The sequence below is a fragment of the Salvelinus sp. IW2-2015 genome, linkage group LG31 (genome assembly GCF_002910315.2).
Source record: "Salvelinus sp. IW2-2015 linkage group LG31, ASM291031v2, whole genome shotgun sequence".
NCBI lineage: Eukaryota > Metazoa > Chordata > Actinopteri > Salmoniformes > Salmonidae > Salvelinus > Salvelinus sp. IW2-2015.
The window spans coordinates 11,488,969-11,509,962 of NC_036870.1; the positions used below are offsets into that span (position 1 = coordinate 11,488,969).

The window sequence follows — 20,994 nt, forward strand, 5'->3', positions numbered from 1 at the left end:
CAACCTAGTTGTTTTCAACCACTCCACAATTTCTTGTTAACAAACTATAGTTTGGAAAGTCGGTTAGGACGTCTACTTTGTGCATGACAACAAGTAATTTTTCCAACAATTGTTTACAGATAGATATTTCACTTATTAATTCCAGTGGATCAGAATTTACATACACTAAATTGACAACGCTTTAAACAGCTTGGAGCAAATCTCCATAAATTAGTCAATGGCTTTAGCAAGCTTCTGATAGTCAATTGGAGGTGTACCTGTGGATGATATTCAAGGCCTACCTTCAAACTCAGTGCCTCTTTTGCTTAACATCATTGGAAATCAAAAGAAATCAGCCAAAAAATTGTAGACCTCCACAAGTCTGGTTCATCCTTGGAGCAATTTCCAAACGCCTGAAGGTACCACGTTCATTCTGTACAAACAATAGTTGCAGTATATAACACATGAACCACGCAGCCGTCATAGAACCGCTCAGGAAGGCAGAAGCGTTTCTATTCTCCTAGATATAACTACTTTGGTGCAAAAAGTGCAAATCAATCCAGAAACAACAGCAAAGGACCTTGTGAAGATGCGGAGGAACAGGTGCAAAGTATCTATAGCCACAGTAAAACGAGTCCTATATCGACATGGCCGCTCAGCAAGGAAGAAGCCACCGCTCCAAAACCGCCATAAAAGCCAGACTACGGTTTGCAACTGCACATGGGGAGAAATACTTTTGGGAGAAATGTCCTCTGGTCTGATGAAACAAAAAATGGCCATAATGACCATCGTTATGTTGGAGGAAAAAGGGGGACCGTGTTGCAAGTCGAAGAACCCCACCAACCGTGAAGCACAGGCTTGCAGCATCATGTGGAGTGGGGGTGCTTTGCTGACAGGAGGGACTGGTGCACTTCACAAAATAAATGGCATCAATGACGAATGAATTTGGATGTGGATATTATTTGAAGCAACATCTCAAGACATCAATCAGGGAGTAAAGTGTTGGTCGCAATGGGTCTTCCAATAGAACAAGACCCCAAGCATTCCTTCCAAAGTTGTGGCAAAAAAGTGGCTTAATGACAACAAATGTTAAGGTTATTGGAGTGGCCTCATATTGTTCCAGCCTGACCTCAATTTCCCATACGTAAACTTGTGGGCGGATTATCTTGAAAAGTCTATGTGCGGAGCAGGAGTGTCCTACATCCTCGACTCGGTTACACAGCTTCTTTCAGAGGAATAGGCCACAAATTCACTATTCCAACTTTTGTGTGGGGATATCCTTGTGGAAGGCTACCTTCAAATACGTTTGACTCAAGTTGAACCAATTTAGGCAACTAGACTCTACGAAATATAATTGAGTTGTATGTAATACTTCTGACCCACTTGGGAATGTGAATTGAACGAAATACAACGAAGTAAATCATTTGCTTCTAACTATTCTATTCTGCATTTCACATTTGCTTAAATACAAGTGGTGTTTCGGCTAAACTGACCTTAGTTATCAAGGGAATTTTTACTATGGATTAAATGTCGAGAATTTGTGAACTTGTAGCGTTTTAAGTGTGATTTGGCTATTAAGGTGTTGAATGTCAATTCTCTGGACTCAACTGTATGTATGCATGCATACATGCATAAAGTGTGTGGCAAAATGGCTCTTAAGGACACAAAGTTAATGGTATTGGAGTGGCCATCACTCATATGCTCTGACCTCAATGCCCATAGACAATTTGTGGGCAGAGGATGAATTAAGCCATACATCATACCACACAGATTTTCATTCATACATTATTTTATTTCGCACTAGTAAACCATGTCTTCTTTTCCTCCTTTCCTTTCGTCAGTGTAGGACTATGGTCGTCTATTGCGGAGTGCCGGCAGGGATGCAGCGTCCACAAAATTAATGGGGAGTGTGGCTGTCACAATGCAGCATCTCTCTCGCACGTTGCTGCTCTTTCCTCATTTTTGTGACTTCATTTTGTTTCATAACTTCATGGTGTAATTGTTTGCGTTTTGATTTTTTGTGTATAAATTCTTTAATTTACATAGGGTTAGTATTCACCTGTAGTATAATTTTACCAGGTAATGTGCTTTACATTTCTTATTATCTACAATGTTTTGTTTGGTTACGTTAATGCCATTCATAATAATTATTATCTCCAGTATTTTACTGTTTTCTGATTTTTTTGGTTTAGTGACTACATGTGTTTGCAGAGTTCTATGCAATATTGCGAGCACTCTGAGAAAACAAGTTTTGGTTTACTTTTCCATCCATTTAGAAGTTTTGTCAATTGCTTTGTTTGGTAGCGCTCCCGTCAAGTTGAGTTAAGGACACGCCCTGATTAACACATAGATTTTACGGTCTGTTAATGTCTACCATGTTGGGCCTGCTTGCAATGTACGAGCATATTATTAATGTGCCTCATTGGTGTTCTGTCTGAAGAGTGATCTGATTGCTAATTGCATTCCTTAACTACAATGACCTTGAGCTGTTCTCAAATTAATGTTCTCCTGCAATACGCAGTCAATGCAAAACAAAGTATTGTTAAATCTATAACCATTGAGATGACAATTCCCCAAGTATTTTGTTAAAGGAACACTTCTAGCTGCTCAGCATTCTCATTTTCGATTAACCACGTCGGCAAGAAAGGGAAAAGAGTGGGGTCATGCTCTGATCCAGGGAAACGGTCATGGAAATAAAGGCATACCTGACTTACTCTTATCGCTTGCGTCAATTACTAGCTTACCAGCTGTGTCAGTCTCGAGCTCCCATATGGTAAGACCTAAACCCTTAAGGGCCAGAATAGTTTCTAACAGATGTTGCAAGGAGGCTTCAGGGCCACAACCCAGAAGCAATAGTTTGCATACAGGTTTTTCAGTTTCGTTGCAGACAGGCATGCTTATTTTGTCAGGATTAATTTTCTACCTGCAGGCTGCACAATGTTTTTTATTTTTATTTTTTTACATAGCCCCAGTTTGGCAGTAATAAGTTTACTTTTTAGTGTGTTTCATTTAGATTGTGGATAGAATTTTCGATTACCACATGAATGAATTTGAGATACGAAGACGTTGTTAGTTGATGAAATGAAATAATGTGCATTATGGAACCCATATCTGGACGCCAGATCGGTTAGAGAATGTGTATATATAATGTCAGGTTTCCACAATGCAGTTTCCGACTCCCTCGTGTAGTTCCTATTACCGAGCAACTTCGAGGAGAGTAATGGCAGAATATCCGGGAGAAGCAGTTAATGTGGGAAAGGAGGATTTCCTTTTTATTCCGTTCTGGTTATCCGTGATCTTCAACCGCTTCCTGTGAGTCGTTTGGTCATATTTGCATCAGTAATCTGAAAGACAGCAAGCTAATACATAAAGTTTGATTTTAGTAAAACACAGGGTGTGTAATACATGTTTAAAATGACCTAATCGATTTCCTTTGGTCGACAAGAGCAGACTGCTTTCGGTCAGTCAATAGTTTCGTTTAGTAAGGGACAACCTTAGGTATTTTTCATTGCGAAGGGCTCAGAGGCTTCTAGTTAGATGGCTCATTTTCAACTCAAACGAGCCATATTTGTAGGATTGACGGTGAACAGACATTCTTAGGTATGATTGAAGTCAGGTCTCTTATGAACGACCTTGTGAACTTTGAACTAAAGATTAACTTCTGCCGATATCAACTATAGCTTTATCCTCAGTCATTCAATCTAACAATTTAACATGTCAATGGGAACTGAGGTGTAAACCATATGTGAAAAAATTATTTTGTTGTATTGTTTGAAAAAAAAAAAACCAAGCTGATACTGGCGCCCTGTGCAACCAACTCGACACTTGTATGCAAGTCTATTCCATCTCAACACAAAATATTAACTTGGTCGACTAACATCTAGAAGTTAATCCTGAAATCGACTGTAATCGACAAACAGTAGTAATCCCCCAACCCGGGTTTCCAACTCAGTTTCCAACATCGTGTAGTTTTTCTAATATACATCATTTGTTTATCTTTGAATCCGCAGAACTGAGCGATCCATGGCAGTTCGCACAAGCTGTCCCACGGGCCATTGACCTCAACTGCGCTTATTCAGGCGTGTCGGACTTTGAGTACACACCGAGTTGTCGCCGTTTGACCTGCTGATGATTCCCGCTTCTACGCATGGCTGGCTGTGGATGCCCTCAGGTAAGGCGACATTTGTCGACATCGTGAAGGTAGAAGCCTCTCTCTGTCAACAATTAATGCCCCAAACCCGTGTTTGGGCTTCAGTTCTAAACAAGTCATTTTCTTTCTCCAGAGCCCTTGGAGATGTGGCCAGCGGTGGGAAAGCTAAGCTTACAACCAGCTGTAGAGAAGAGTCATCGGATACTTAAACATTTCGGCGACGGAAGGCAGCCGTGTCAGTGAAGGTACAGACTTGAATCCTTAACTTGACAACTATGAACATTTTGATGTTGTCACCCATTCTTCCGTCTCTGGTGAGCCTACTGGTGGTAGAAGACTTATTGTTCCAAGCCCAATCTCTAATAGACCTGGATTTTATTGAATGAGGGTCTTGGTGGGGAGTTGATCAAATAATCCCGAATTGCATTCTGTTCTTGATCAGTTGGTCCGTTTCCTCGTAATACGACTATGTCCCCTTACACTCTTATGCTGATGACTTCTCTCCGTCTCAAGTTTGGTGGCAGAGCAGTTTCCTGGAGTCCACAGGCGGAACCGCAGCTATCGTACCACCGCGACTTTGTGGAGCTCAACGACGAACAGTTTTCAAAGGGGAAGGGGCGGAAGCCCCCCTTCCCCGTTCCGTGTTCTTCAGAAACAACCACTTTAGCAACTATGATCAAAGCACAAGGTGCGGTGTGTGTTGTGTGTGTGCGTGCGGTGTTGGTAAGTGGAATTTACCAATGGCACGGTCTAATAGGTGGTGCAACATATTTAGATACCTTGCATATAGAAACGACTGTATGTCTTACACTGAGCAGAGGCAATGTAGCAGTTGTCTCGTAATCGTTTTCCCTCAAGCGCGTCCCTGCAGCAGCACAACATTCTCAAAAGATGCTGCTTACCGCGACCACACCACCTTTCCACTGAATGAACTTCTAACCTTTGACCTTTGTGATCCCCAGCAGGCTCACCTGTTACATGCATGGTGAACACGACCAGCTCCTGCAGGTATGGGGGGCGGTGTGGAGAGCCTACACAACGTGGTGAGGGGCGACGGCAAACTTCTGCACGCAGACTTCCGCCTGTGAACACCCCCCCAGAGGGCAGCGTCCTCTATGTGACACAGCCCGACAGTACTGCACGCCCAGCAGCAGCTAGAACACAGATCGACCAGGGTCAGTGATGCCCGCCCCCTCTCCCAGCTCCTACAACACTACGATCAACCATTTTTCAAGGTTTGAAGGATACCTTTTTATTTGAGGGAAGCTACCCAGATCAGTGGCATATCCATATACGCCACAGGAGCTAATCTCCTGTTTATGTCTGCGCTAGATACTTTTTTTATGAGAACTGCACACGCTATACTGTGATCGCTGACTTGAGATCTGTATGTACTATAATCATTCATGGAGTTAAGGATTTCAGCCTCTTATTGTCACATTCATGACTAAGATCTCACTCACCTCCGTGGTGTAATCTTTGGTTGCCAGGACTACCTGGTGGGTCCTCATGGTCTTCTGCAGCAGCAGGCAGGGGGAGCGCCCCGGGGCCCCTCAGTGACCTGGTCCTGGCCAATCAGCTGCAGGAGGAGGAGTACCAGCAGCAAGCAGAGCAGAGTGCAGCTAACCAAGGTGTCCTCGCCAGGGTTGTCCATGCACAGCAGGTAAGCTCAACCAATCAATGCAAACTATTTACTATTAAGGTGGAAAGAATGGTGCCCTCTCAGGCTTTTAACTTCAACATATGAATATTAACACAGTATCATATAGTGTATTAGACCTGTGATTTCAATATAGACTGTCCCATGATATTTTTTGTTTAACTGGCAATTTTGAGTAATATGTGTTTTTTTCTTTTTAATTTGGAAGAGAGAGAATGTTATTGAATATAGTTATTTTCTTGATGGTAAAATTCTCAACAATGTAGCTGATTTTAAGATTCTCGTTAGAATGGGTTTAGCAAAAAAAATGAGGTCGTCCTTAGAAATTTCTGGCGTGAAAAATGGCGTCCCCGCTGAAAAATGTGGGCTACTGGAATCGAAAGTGTGTCCCTGGTTGCTTTTTTGCCATCACACTATAATTATTGAGCAAAAACTGTGGAGGACTCATTGCATTCTTTCACCAGCAGTGCAGGTGTTTGGTACTTTTCTGTACTTGAGGTTTAAGCACAACTTTCTGCTATCTTTGTGATTCCAAACGTCCACATAGACAGCTTGTCCAAGTTCCTGTATGTAATGTTGTTTTTGTGCTTTCCAGTGCGTTCAGGTAATGGTATGTGGCGGTAGAGCGAGCAGAGGGTTCACGTGGAGGCCCGTGGTCTAAGGAGACGGATGAAAAAGCGATGATGGTCAGGTACTATGGTCTCTAGATGAGTATAAGGTGAGCTGCGATGCACAAATATAGAGCACCTGATGGGCGCGCACGTTGAGCGCTCACACTATATCCCATTGCTATATACAGTCGTGCTAAACCCCTAATACACACACTACAGTAGGGGATTGTGCCTCTGCCATCTCAATGCTCAAACTCAACTCCTTCACACTAACCTAACCTCGGAGGTTAGTAGCCTGTCACTCACTACCGTTCCCCATCGTCTCACCCTGCTTTTTCTTTGAACCTCCAGGGCCAGAAGGGCCCAGTACTAGTTGCCGCTTTGCTAGACCACTGAAAGTAATTCTTAACTGTGGAATTGAGTTGCAGAGGAAATCCAATGGCAGTTAGTTGGTTACGGCATGCTGATAATCATCTCGAGAGCACTGTCACAACCCAGGGTAGAGTCACAACATCAGGGGTCGTCTTCTATTCACTAATCACTGCCCCTCTTGAGAAAATATGAGAAGAAATTTTGTAACTGTGTCTGTTATGTTGTCTATGGCAATGAGGCAGGCAAGTGGTCTGATTTGTAAGACAAATGGACTAGAAAGTGAAGGTCTAAATTTGGAAAGAGGGAGTCACCTACAGGCCCTGACCAACTGATGCATCTTAATGGATATGGCAACTTTTGATAAATTGGCAACAGTTCTCCTTGAAAGCCCTGTTTTTAAGCAAACTGTCGGGTAGTCGTCATCTGACGCATTTAAGCAATGATGGAAACGTCAGTACATTCCTTGTCCTATACAGAACAATCGCACTAATTATGTCCTGGGTTCGTAGAAGCGGACTCTGATAGCGGACGAAACGAATCGAAGAGAATTGTGCTTTGAGGGCACGTTGTTCGCCAATAGTTGCTATCTGGCTACGAGGTAAGCATATAGGGCTTTACTTTGCTTGTCATAAGTGTATCTATGCTGTTAGTTAGTATCAGGGAGGAATTTATGCAGAAGTGAATGGTATGGGGCAGTGAAGGGTTCTGCTGGTGCAGTCTTTTGGGATGACTTTAAGATCAGTGGGGGGTTAAAGAGACTATATTGGGAATATAGAATTATAGAATTGTAAGGTCGATTGTAGTCTTGTTTTTGATCCTCAATTTTAAATAATTGCTAGTAAGAATTGAAAATGGTCTAAAAAGAAAATATGCTTTAGGAAATGAGCCTATCTGGAGCAAGAATTTTTGAGTAGTACTGGTCTTCGTGGCGAGTGGTCTTATTAGGGTAGGGGAAACCTGAAAATTCTATGCTGTAGATGGTTTGGAACTCTTTGCGTATTTGGTCTATTTTAATTCCCATTTCATGTGTCATGGATACCGTTAATTATTTTCATTTTCTCTATTCCATCTCACTTTAGGATTCGAACATTTTCTGAAGTATATATTATTTATTCCAAACATCTATGTGGAAGTGTTATTTTATTATATTATTTTTATCATTTCACGTATATTCATTTATATATTTTATCTTATAATCATTTTTCATATATATTAATAGTAGTTATCAGTTCATTTAATTGTAATATCAAGTTCTAATGGTAATATATTTAAATATATATATGGGTCCCTAATCTTATTTATTTTTATATGAATAGTGTGTAGTGGTGTCTAATGTCGCTATGTGTTGTATCCTTGGGTCAGGCCATATTGGCCCTATCCAGCTTTGTGAGCCAGGCTCTATTCCATGCTTATGTAATGTTTTTTTTCTCTCCATATCAAAATATTGCATTAAGTATAGACAGTTATCTTCTTTAATATGACATATCGTAGAGATAATTAACATAACATTATCTGGCAACAGTTTTGTTTTCTCTGGTGACATGTCTGCAGTCATGCATGCCACTAAACTTGATACCTCTGTTGCGGTTGTGTTGGGAACAAAACAAAACCCTTGCCCCAAACAATTTTTAGTTGGGGGGGGGGGGGGCCCCCCCCTTAAAAAATTGTCCCCAGCATAAAAGGTGCACCTGTGTAACAATCATGCTGTTAATCAGCTTCTTTGATATGCCACACCGTCAGATGGAGGAATTATCTTGGCAACAGGAGAAAGGCCACTAGCAAATCAAATGTATTTATATAGCCCTTCTTACATCAGCTGGATATCTCCAAGTGCTGTACAGAAACCCAGTCCTAAAAGCCCAAACAAGCAAGCAATGCACGTTAGAAGCACTACAGAGGTTATGTAAACTATATTTGTGCACAAAATGAGAGAAATAAGCTTTTTGTGGCGTATGGAACATTTCTGGGATCTTTAGACGTTCCAAGCTCAATGAAAATGACCAACACTTTACATGTTGCATTTATATTTTGTTCAGATCTGGACATAAGAACGCGTAAATCATGTTTTTGACTGTCACTGGGCCTTCAAGCAAATCTGCGCTTGAACAACTAATGAGAATCCTGTTTGATGTTAACAGCACTAACATAAAGTTCAGACTTATTCAGTTTTGAGAGCAGTCGGCTATAAAGGGTCCTTTGAATAGTAGCTTTAGGGGAGGGGCTTTGTAGCAACACTACAGAAATAGACCACACCTTGACGCCAAGTGTTATCGCCTAGTAGATAATCGTCACCACTTGCTTTGAATTGTAATTTTGTCATTTCAGTAAGGAAAATCTAAAAAATCAATTCACCGGTGTTCAATGACTCATTTGTTGTCTGGTAAAGTATCATGTCATTACTTCACATAACGACTCATACACCATTATCCTTCAAGTCCTCTGGGCCGCTTGAACACCACACAATATCTTTGATGCCTTTTTGGTTCTCCTGACCTCTTGCTGTTATTCTGTTATCTTCTTTTCCATCTTGATTAACTTTTGTTCTGCTCCATCTTTGAGAGAGAGAAGAGCTATGTGTACAATGAACATGAAGAAATGCTTAATGACAGACTGACCATGGTGAAGTCCAGTTGAAAGCTATGAATCCTGTTGATCGTCACTTTGTTAAATCCACTTCAATTCAGAGTAGATGAGGGGAGGAGACAGGCTAAAAGAAGGATTTTAAACCTTGGATGACACGGATTGTGTATCTTCAACTCTAAAGTCTATTTGATCACGTTGTGCCGGAATGCAACAGGTTCCCTTACAGTGAAATGACTACTCTACAGGCCTAAAAACCAATAGTGCAAAAAAGGTATAGGTCGAAGCAATAGGTCAAGTAAAGAAATAGAAACAACCAGTAAAAAATAATCAGTAGCGAGCTACATACAACACTGGTTATTGGGCTGGTTGAGATAGGCATGTACATGTAGATATGTTAAAGTGACTATGCATATATGACGACCAGAGAGTAGCATAGCGTAAAAGAGGATTGGTGGGTGGCGGGACACAATTAGATAACCTGGTTAGCCAATGTCAGAGCACTGGGTGATTCGGGACAATTGAGGTAGGTATAATGAAGTGTATAACGTCTAAGAGTGATCATGATATAGAAAAACAGAGTAAGCAGCAACGAAAAAAAGTGGTTGGGGGGCAACACAATGCAAATAGTCCAGGTAGCCAATTTGATTACCTGTTCTGGATCTTATGTGCCTGCGGGTAAAAATCTCGTGCAGAAGCCCTTCTTCGTCCTAGACTTGGCAACTCGGTACCTGCTTGGCCATCGTAGTAGAGAAACAGACAACAGTCTGATGGCTGGGGTCTTTGACATTTTAGGACCTTCCTCTGACACTGCCTGGTGTAGTTGGTCCGATTGCAGGCAGCTTAGCCCCAGTGAATGTCACTGGGCAGTAACACTACCCCTGTAGTGCCTGCGGTCGGATGGGTGAGCATTGCCGTACCAGCGCAGTGAGCAAAACCAGTCAGGATGCTCTCGTGTTGCAGCATGTGCAGTGAGGGTGATGGCAAGGCAAAAATTCTAGGTGCCTTGAACGGGTATGGTAGTAGGTCCAGCGACCATTTGAGTGTGTCAAACTGCAAGCGCTTTTCCACAGCTTGACAGTGTTAGTGGGTATCAAGGGGTGGTGGACGCATTCGAAGGATCACCCAGCCAACTTGAACACTTGTGGAAGCATTGGAGTCAAAATGGGCAAGCATCCATGGTGGAACCTTTCAAACACCTTGGTGATGTGCGCGATGACGAATTGAGGCTGTCTGAGGGCAACTTAATATGGGAAGGTGTTCTTAATGTTTTGTACAGCGTAGTCAAACAATCCAACCCAAGGGAGATGTGTTTGTCCTGTGGCGAAAAGATGTACAGCTAGACTTAAGGTGTTTGTGCGTCCCTGTATTCGGTGTGTGTCCTGGTGGTGAAACAATCTGTCTTCAGGGGTTTCTAAGTGCGGACATCTGTAATTAGGGATGTAGATGGAGAACGCTGTAAACTCTCAACAATAGCTCTAAACATGTACAAAGTCACAGAACAATAGTATGATGTAGCCAGACTGGGATGTGGGAAAATAGGTCTAGAGAAGTTTCCTGAGCATTGAGAGGATGTTGCTGTGGACGTTAACATTTTAAAGCAGTACGGATGTCGAATGGTATGTTATAAGCGAAGTCTATTACTCAGAACAGATTTTCAGTCTGTCTGTTCTTCCGCTCATTTTGATGAATTTGTTAAATGTGCAAAGTGGAATTTAATTAATCTATTTGGTTTTTACATTTTTTTTTATTTATTACATTAGCTAGATATACACGTACGCTGGCTTCCACAATGCTCGGTCTTGATCATTGACCCCTCATGATAGGAACTCAAATCAAAAAAACCAGCTCCTATTAATAAAAGGACAATGCTCTCAGTAGCCAAAATGGTCCAAGTCCAATCAGAGACACTGGTTTGGTTGGAAGATGCTGACAACTTTGAGCTAAGTAGTTACGAACCGTAAGAATAAAGTAATTTGCTGAGTTTTCCAGAGTCAGCAAATTCTATATTCTGTTCACGTAATCTTTCGAGCTCACTGGTTGGGTCAAAAGACCAATGAAAGACAAATTGGGCTGTCCTGTGTATAAGCAAAAGCCCCCAATAAAAGTTTAGCAATCAACCCCCCCACTGCCAAATGATTAGGATACTAAGAGCTGTAGAGGACAGGGTTGTATTAATTTGCTAAATAGTATTAGCTGTTCTAACAATCATATTCCAGGCTTGATTACAATATTAAGCTGCCATAGTGCAGTCCAATATTTAAAACGGAATTAACAAATAGTCTCCTGACAACTGAAACAGAACCTATTGCAACACATTACTGAGTTTACTGTGTGTTAATGTAATCACGACTCGCATTTTATTCAATTATATATCAAAAGTTTCCCCTAACAATTTATCAACAACAGTGTTAGAAAACCCAAGAAAATATACTACAAAAAAACTTTACAACTTTATTTGAGGACTCAATGCATTTAGGAGCAACAGTGATCACAGGTTCGTCTCTGTACGCAGTTGTATGGAAAAGTGAAACACATATAATTAGGAAGATTAAAGTGTAAGTGTTAGCGTTTCTGAGTACAAAAGTGGGCAATATTTCTATTCCCCCTGGTACATTCTAAAATGTCTTAGTATCAAGGACGAAGGACTTGTTAATTAGTCAAAATAAATGGCTTTGCTTATGGTTTGCGGTGGACCACGTTCCGTCTAAAACCACGTCATCTTTGAGGGCACAATGTTCAGAACTTGAAAGGGCGAAAAACTTACGATGGTAGAAAGCAGAACATTTTTCTGTTGCAGAACAATAGTGTGATCTATACATTATCTGGAGCAGTCTGAACACATGTCTGCCCTGAATAATACCCATGATCAAGCATTTAGCTGGTGTGACCTGACAAGGACCAATTCTGCTTTCATAGGTTCAAATGGGAGAGAACCATCAACGTGGGTTTGTAACAAGAACCAAGCGGTAAAGGATAAAATTGCACTTGAAGTTATTTACATCATGTTTACAGAATAATGTTACGGGGTTGGAAAATGGTAATGAAGGAAAGGCAATGAAAAGTAGTATACTGAAGAGTAAGCAGGAAGTGGTTTAAAACTTTTGAATCAAATAAAGCTTTGTGTACATGACCGCACGCCTTGTCCCAACTGTTGCATTGGAAGAAAGTTATGATCAAGGCATTGGTTTCACAGGATGACTCATTGTTGGAGTTCTCCCTCTGTCATTTTTGGCTAACACAAAAGCCACCCACCAACGAACAGCGTTCAAACATAGAGAACAGAGATAGCATGGGTTTTGACAAGGTAATATAAGTTATAGGCTATCCCAGCATGTATGCTTTCAACAGCTCGCGTTAATAGCTGGAATACATGTTTGTGTTGAGACAAGCAAAAAAAACACACACAAAAAGAAACTGTCTTAGACAGAGTATCAATCAAAAAGGAGAACATTCAAAACAATTAAAGGAAGTAAGGTATTGGAGTGGCCATCACAAAGCTCTGACCTCAATCCCATAGAAAATTTGTGGGCAGAACTGAAAAAGCATACATGCATACACACACACACACATTTATTTATTTTGCACTAGAAACCAGTCTTCTTTTCCCCCATCTCAGTGAACTAGTCCATTGCGGAGGCCGCAGGGATGGCACAGTCCAAAAAGAAGGGGAGTGTGGCTGCACAATGCACATCTCTCTCCAGAATGTGCTCTCTTCCTCCAATTTGTGCACATTCATTGTTTCATAACTTCATGGTGTGAATTGTTTGCGTTTTGATTTTTTGTGTATCAATTCTTAATTTACATAGGGTATATCACCTGTAGTAAATTTACAGGTAATTGCTTAKATTTCTAATCTACAATGTTTGTTTGGTTACGTTAATGCATTCAATATATTATTATTCCAGTATTTTACTGTTCTCATTTTTGGAGTGGACACATTGTTTGCAGAGTTCACAATATGCTACACTTGAGAAACAAGTTTTGGTTTATTTCATTCCATTTACGAGTTTTGTCATTGTCTTTTGTTTGGAGCGCTCCCGTCAATGTTGAGTAAGMACACGCACCTGATTACACATAGAATTAGGTCTGTATGCTACCTGGCCTGCTTGCAAATGTAGGCATATAAATGTGCCCATTTGGTGTTTCTGATGGTATTTCTGATTGGCTTAATGCACCACCACTAATGACCTGTGGAGCTTCTCAAATMAATGTTCTCCTCAAACAGCAAGCAAACAAAGTCTATTTTTACATCCATTGAGTGACAATTCCTCAATGTATTTTTAAAAACCTTCTAGCTCACTCCATTTCGATAACCACTCGGCAAGAAAGGGAAAAATGTCATGCTCTGATCCAGTGGAAACGTCATAAAATAGGCCTACCTGATTACTTCTTATCGCTTGCGCAAATTACCCACAGCTGTGTCTGTCCAAGCTCACTGGTAAACTAAACTCCTAAMGGCCCAGAATATTTTCTACAATGTTGCAAGGAGCTTCAGGCCCAACCCAAGCTAATAGTTGATACATTGTTTCAAGTTCGTTGCAGACAGGCCATGCTTATTTTTGTCAGGATATTTTCTACCTGCAGGCTGCAATGTTTTTTTAACTTTTTTTTTTTTACATAGCCCAGTTGGCAGTATAAGTTACTTTTTAGGTGTGTTTCATTTAGATTTGGATAGAATTTTCATTAACCACATGAATGAATTTGAGATACGAAGARGTTGTTAGTATAAATGAAATGAAAATGTGCATATGAAAACCATAACTGGCACGCAGATCGGTAGAAATGGTAAGATAAATTGTCATTCCACATGAGAGTTTCCCGACTCCTCGTGTAGCCTATTACCAGCAACTTCAGGAGAGTAATGGCAGAATCGGAGAAAGCAGTAATGGGAGGAGGATTTCTTTTTTCCCCTTCTGGTTATCGTGATCTCTAGCTCCCTGTTGAGTCTTTTGTGTCATATTTCATCAGTAATCTTGAAGCYTCAGACAAGCTAAATACATATAGTTGATTTTATTAAACACAGGGTGTGTATACATGTTTTAAAATTGACTAATCGATTGGTCGAAAGAACAGACTGCTTTCGGTCAACCAATATTTTCTTTAGTAAGGGACAACCTTAGGTTCATTTTTCATTGCTAAGCTCAGAGGATTCTAGTTAGCTGCTCAGTTTCACTCAAACACCATATTGTAGGAGTTGACGGTGACAGACATTTTAGGTATGATTGAGAGTGCAGGTCTCTTGGAAACACTTGTGAACTTTGAACTACAAGATTAACCTGCATATCCACTTAGCTTTATCCTTCAGCATTCTCATACCTTACATGTCAATGGAACTGAGGTGTAAACCATATGTGAAAATTATTTAGGAACAGCTGATACTGGACCTCTGTGCAACCAACTCTACATTGTATGCAAGTATGATTCCATCTCAACACAAAATATTAATTGGTCTGATCTTCAATTCTAGAAGTTAATCCTGAAATCGACTGTAATCGAAACAGTAGTAATCCCCCAACCCTGGTTTCCAACTCAGTTTCCAACATCTGTAGTTTTCTAATATACATCATTTTTTATCTTTGAATCCGCAGAACATGAGCGATGCCATGGCAGTTCTGCCAAAGCTGTCCACGGGCCTTGACGTCAACGTGCGCTTCACAGGCGTGTCGGACTTTGAGTACACACCAGAGTGTATCGCCTTTGACCTGCTGGATATCCCGCTCTACCATGGCTGGCTGGTGGACCCTCAGGTAAGCGACATTTGTKGAACATGTGAAGGTAAAAGCCCTCCTTTCACAATTAATGCCCCAAATCCCTTGTTTTGGGCTTCAGTTTAAAAGTATTTTCTTTCTCCAGAGCCCTGAGATGGTGGCAGCGGTGGGAAAGCTAAGCTACAACCAGCTGGTAGAGAAGATCATCGGKTACAAGCATTCGGACGACAGCAGCCGTGTCAGTGAAGGTACAGGACCTTCTGAATCCTTACTTGACATACATTTGAGTTGTCACCAACCCTTGTCCTGGTGAGCTACTGGTGGTGAAGACTTATGTTCAAGCCCAGCTCTAATAACCTGGTTTTATTGATGAGGGTCTTGYTGGGAAGTTGATCAAATAWTCCCAATTGCATTCTGTTCACTTGGCCGTTTCCTCTGTAATACAGCTATTCCCCTTACACTCTTATGCTGATACTTCTCCGTCTCAGGTTTGGTGGCAGAGCAGTTTCTGGAGTCCACAGCGACCCAGCTATCGTACCACGGACTTTGTGAGCTCAACACTACAGTCAAGGAGGGCGAGCTGTCCGTGTTCTTCAGAAACAACCACTTTAGCACTATGATAAAGCACAAGGTGCGTGTGTGTGTGTGTGTGTGCAACACTACAGTCAAGGAGGGCGAGCTGTCCGTGTTCTTCAGAAACAACCACTTTAGCACTATGATAAAGCACAAGGTGCGTGTGTGTGCGTGCGTGTTGGTAAGGGAATTTACCAATGGCTCAATCTATAGGGTGCAACATATAGAACCTTGCATATAGAAATGGCATAAATAGATAAGACTGTATTCTAATAGATAAGACTGTATTCTACATGACAGCGGCATGTAGCATGTTCTGTAACGTTCCCTCAAGCGCCCTGCAGTAGCACAACATTCTCTAAAATGCTGCTTACCACCACACCACCCCACTGAATGACTTCTAACCTTTGACCTTGTGACCCCACAGGGCCACCTGTACCTGCTGGTGACAGACCAGGGCTTCCTGCAGGAGGGGGGGCTGGTGTGGGAGAGCCTACACAACGTGGAGGGCGACGGCAACTTCTGCAACTCAGACTTCCGCCTGTGCCACCCGCCCCAGAGGAGCGTCCTCGTGACACAGCCCGACAGTCTCACGCCCCAGCAGCAGCAGAGACAGATCGACCAGGTCAGTGATCCCCCCCCCTCCCCCAGCTCCACAACACACCGCCACCATTTTCAGTTTGAGGATACCTGTTATTTGAGAAGTACCCAGATACAGTGGGCAGTATCCAATACGCCACAGAGACAATCTCCATGTCTTATGCTGCAGCTAGATACTTAAGGGTTTTTTTATGTGTAGAACTGCCACGCTAACGTGATCCTAACTTGAGATCTGTATGTACTGTAAATCATGCATGGACGTTAAGGATTTCAGCCTCTATGCACATTTCCATGACTACACATTCACTCACCCCGTGGTGTATGCTTGGTTGCCAGGACTACCTGGTGGCCATGTCTCTGCAGCAGCAGCAGGGGGCGGCCCCGGGGCCCCTCAGTGACCTGGACCTGGCCAGACAGCTGCAGGAGGAGGAGTACCAGCAGCAGCAGCAGCAGCAGCAGCAACAAGGTCCCTCCCAGGCCCCAGCACAGCAGGTAACCAACCACACAATCAAGACATTTACTAGAAGGAAAGATGGTGCCCTCTCTAGGCTTTACTTCAACAGTATGAAATATTAACACAGTACAACAGTATAGACCTGTGATATTCAAAAGACTTCCCCATGAATTTTTTTTTTAAATGCAATTTTGAGTAAATGTTTTTTTCTTTTAATTTGGATAAGAGATGAATGTTATGAATAAGATTATTTCTTGATGTAAAATTCCAAATGTACCGATTTTTAAGATTCTTGTTAGATGTGGGTTTGCAAAAAAAATGAGGTCCCTTAGAAATTCTGGCTGAAAAAATGGGGTCCCCGCTGAAAATGTTTGGCTACTGGTAAAGAAAGTGTCCCCTGGTGCTTTTTCCATCACACTATAATTTATTTGAGCAGAAAATGTGGAGGACTCATTGCATTCTTTCACCACYGTGCAGTGTTGTACTTTTCTGGTACTAGGTTTAGACACAACTTTCTGCTATCTTTGATTCACAAACGTCCTACATAGAAGCTTGTCCATTTCCTGTATGAATGTTTGTTTTGCTTCCAGGTGAGAGGTKATTTGGCAGCCAAGCCGGGAGGTCAGAGGAGACGGGAGAAAAAGGATGATTCCGACTGTGCCATATTATAGCGACACCTAAACTTACCCTAGTCCCCATTAGCCTGCACTTCATTGCATTAAGCCAACCCCTAATACACACACACAGTTAGGGGATTGTGCCCCTGCCATCTCAATGCCAAACTCACCCTTCACACTAAACCTAACCTCGAGGTTGTAKCTCACTCACTACCTCCCCATCTCTCACCCTTGTTCTTCTTTGAACATCCAGGCCAGAAGGTGGCAGTACTAGTTCCGCTTTGCTAGACCACAGAATATAATCTAAATGTGAATTGAGGTTGCAGAGAGGAAATCCAATGCAGTTAGTTGGTTACAGCAGCTGAGAATCATCCAAGACACGTCACAACCCAGGTAGAGTCACACATCAGGGGTCGTCTTCTATTCAGCTATCACTGCCCCTCTTGAGAAATATGAGAGAAYTTTGTAACTGTGGTCTGGTTTGGTTTCTATGACAATGAGGCAGGCAGTGGTCGGATTTGTAAGACAAGTGGACAGAAAGTGAAGGTCTAAATTTMAAAGGGAAGTCACTACAGCCCTGACCAACTGATGCATCTTAATGGATGATGCAACTTTTGAAATGGCAAAAAGTCGCCTTAGAAAGCCCTGTTTTTAAGCAAACTGTCGGGTAGTCGTCATCTGACGCATTTAAGCCATGATGGAAACTCGAGTACATTCCTGTCCTATACAGAACAATGCACAATTATGCCTGGGTCGAGAAGCGGACTCTGCAAGCCCGACGAACGAACGAAGAGATGGCCTTGAGGGCAGTGTTCCCCAAAGTSCTATCTGCTAGAGTAAGCATGGGCTTTACTTTTGCTGTCATATAGTGTACTATGCTGTAGTTAGTAGCAGGGAGGAATTATGCAGAAGTAGAATGGTATGGGCAGTGAAGGGGTTCTGCTGGAGCATCTTTTGTGGATGACTTTTAAGATCAGTGGGGGGTTAAAGATGACTATATGGGAATAAGAATAATAATTAAAGGTCGATTGTAGCTGTTTTTATCTCAATTTTAAATAATTGCTAGGTAAGAATTTAAATGGTCAAAAAGAAACAAATYGCTTAGGAAAGAGCCATATCTGGAGCAAGAATTTTGATAGGACTGTCTGTCTGCGAGTGGTCTGAGTGGGGAGGGGAAACCTGAAAATTAGCTGAGAGGTTTGGAACTCTTTCTTATTGGTCTATTAACCCATTTCAGGCAGGCCGAAATTTCATCCCACCACCACAGGCTAACATTTCTGAATATAACAGTATTATTCCAACATCAGTGTGGAAGTGTGTATATATATATATACACACTGAACAAAAATATAAACGTAACAATTTCAATAATTTGAAAGAGTTACAGTTCATGTAACGAAATCAGTCAATTGAAAGATAAATAAATTGGGCCCTAATCTATGTATTTCACATGACAGGGCAGGGGTGCAGCCATGGTTGGACCTGGGAGGGCATAGGCCCACCCACTTGGGAGCCAGGCCCAGCCAATCAGAATGTGTTTTTCCCAACAAAAGGGCATTATTACAGACAGAAATTCTCTAAATGACATTATGGTAGAGAAATTAACATAACATTATCTGGCAACAGCTCTGGTGGACATGTCTGCAGTCAGCATGCCACTCAACTTGATACCTCTGTTGCGTTGTGTGACACAACTGCACATTTTAGTGGCCTTTAATTGTCCCCAGCACAAGGTGCACCTGTGTAATAATCATGCTGTTTAATCAGCTTCTTGATATGCCACACCTGTCAGATGGATGGATTATCTTGGCAAAGGAGAAATGCTCACTAACAAATCAAATGTATTTATATAGCCCTTCTTACATCAGCTGATATCTCAAAGTGCTGTACAGAAACCCAGCCTAAAACCCCAAACAGCAAGCAATGCAGGTGTAGAAGCACTAACAGGGATGTAAACTAATTTGTGCACAAAATGAGAGAAATATGCTTTTTGTGCGTATGGAACATTTCTGGGATCTTTAACTTCAGCTCATGAAACATGGGACCAACACTTTACATGTTGCGTTTATATTTTTGTTCAGTCTACATAAGACAGGTAAATCATGTTTTTGACTGCACTGGGCCTTCAAGCAAATCTGGCGCTTGAACCAACTATGAGAAGTCTGCATTTGATTTACAGCACTTAACAATAAAGTTCAGGCACTTAATTCAGTTTTGAGACAGTCGGCTATACAGGGCCTTTTTGAAGTAGCTTTAGGGGGAGGGGCTTTTAGCAACACTACAGAAATAGACCACACCTTGACGCCAAGTGTTAATCGCCAAGTGTTAATCGTCACCACTTGCTTTGAATTTAATTTGTCATGTCAGTAAAGGAAAATCTAAACAAATCATCATGGTGTTCAATGACTCATTTGTTGTCTGGTAAATATCATTCATTACTTCACATAATCGACTCATACAACCAATCCTTCAAGTCCTTCTGGGCCGCCTTGAAACACCATATCTTTGATGCCTCTTTTTGTTKTCCTGCCTCTTGCTTTATTCTGTTATTTCTTTTCCATCTTGTTAACTTTTTCTGCTCCATCTTTGAGAGAGAGAGAGCTATGTGTACAAAACATGAAGAACTCTTCATGACAGACTGACCAGGTGAATCCAGTTGAAAGCTATGATCCCTTATTGATGTCACTTGTTAAATCCACTTCAATCAGAGTAGATGAAGGGGAGGAGACAGGCTAAAGAAGGATTTTTAAGCCTTGAGACATGGATTGTGTATCTCAAATCAAAGTCTATTTGTCACGTGTGCCGAATGCAACAGGTTTTGCCRTTACAGTGAAATGAATACTTACAGGCTCTAACCAATAGTGCAAAAAAGGTATTAGGTGAACAATAGGTAAGTAAAGAAATAGAAACAACAGTAAAAAGACAGTGAAAAATAACAGTAGCGAGGCTACATACAGACACTGGTTAGTTGGGCTGGTTGAGATAGTATGTACATGTAGATATGGTTAAAGTGACTATGCATATATGACGAACAGAGAGTAGCAGTAGCGTAAAAGAGGAGTTGGTGGGTGGCGGGACACAATTCAGATAACCTGGTTAGCCAATGTGCAGGAGCACTGGTTGATCGGGACAATTGAGGTAGTATGTAAATGAATGTATAGTTAAAGTGACTATGCATATATGATAAACAGAGTAGCAGCAGCGTAAAAAAAGTGGTTGGGGGGGCACACAATGCAAATAGTCCAGGTAGCCATTTGATTACCTGTTCAGGAGTCTTATGGCCTGGGGGTAAAAACTGTTGAGAAGCCTTTTTGTCCTAGACTTGGCACTCTGGTACCGCTTGCCATGCGGTAGTAGAGAGAACAGAACAGTCTATGGCTGGGGTCTTTGACAATTTTTAGGACCTTCCTCTGACACCGCCTGGTGTAGWGGTCCTGGATTGCAGGCAGCTTAGCCCCAGTGATGTACTGGGCCGTACACACTACCCTCTGTAGTGCCTTGCGGTCGGAGGGTGAGCAATTGCCGTACCAGGCAGTGATGCAACCAGTCAGGATGCTCTCGGTGTTGCAGCTGTGCCATTGAGGGTGAATGGGCAAGGCAAAAGATTTAGGTGCCTTTGAACGGGGTATGGTAGTAGGTGCCAGGCGCACCAGTTTGAGTGTGTCAAGAACTGCAACGCTACTGGGT

General features: G+C 41.9%; 1 protein-coding gene across 1 annotated transcript in view; it reads left to right on the forward strand.

Annotated features, from left to right (window-relative positions):
* Positions 1–19,697, forward strand: part of LOC111955820 (ubiquitin carboxyl-terminal hydrolase MINDY-1) — a 27,030-nt gene extending 7,333 nt beyond the window's left edge. Inside the window, exons 5-10 of the mRNA XM_023976141.2 lie at positions 14,944–15,102; positions 15,209–15,311; positions 15,552–15,694; positions 16,064–16,261; positions 16,573–16,728; positions 17,281–19,697. Of these exons, the coding sequence (XP_023831909.1) occupies positions 14,944–15,102; positions 15,209–15,311; positions 15,552–15,694; positions 16,064–16,261; positions 16,573–16,728; positions 17,281–17,361 (840 nt within the window). The 3' untranslated portion in view covers positions 17,362–19,697. The remainder of the gene's footprint in view (positions 1–14,943; positions 15,103–15,208; positions 15,312–15,551; positions 15,695–16,063; positions 16,262–16,572; positions 16,729–17,280) is intronic.
* Positions 19,698–20,994: the final 1,297 nt, after the last annotated feature.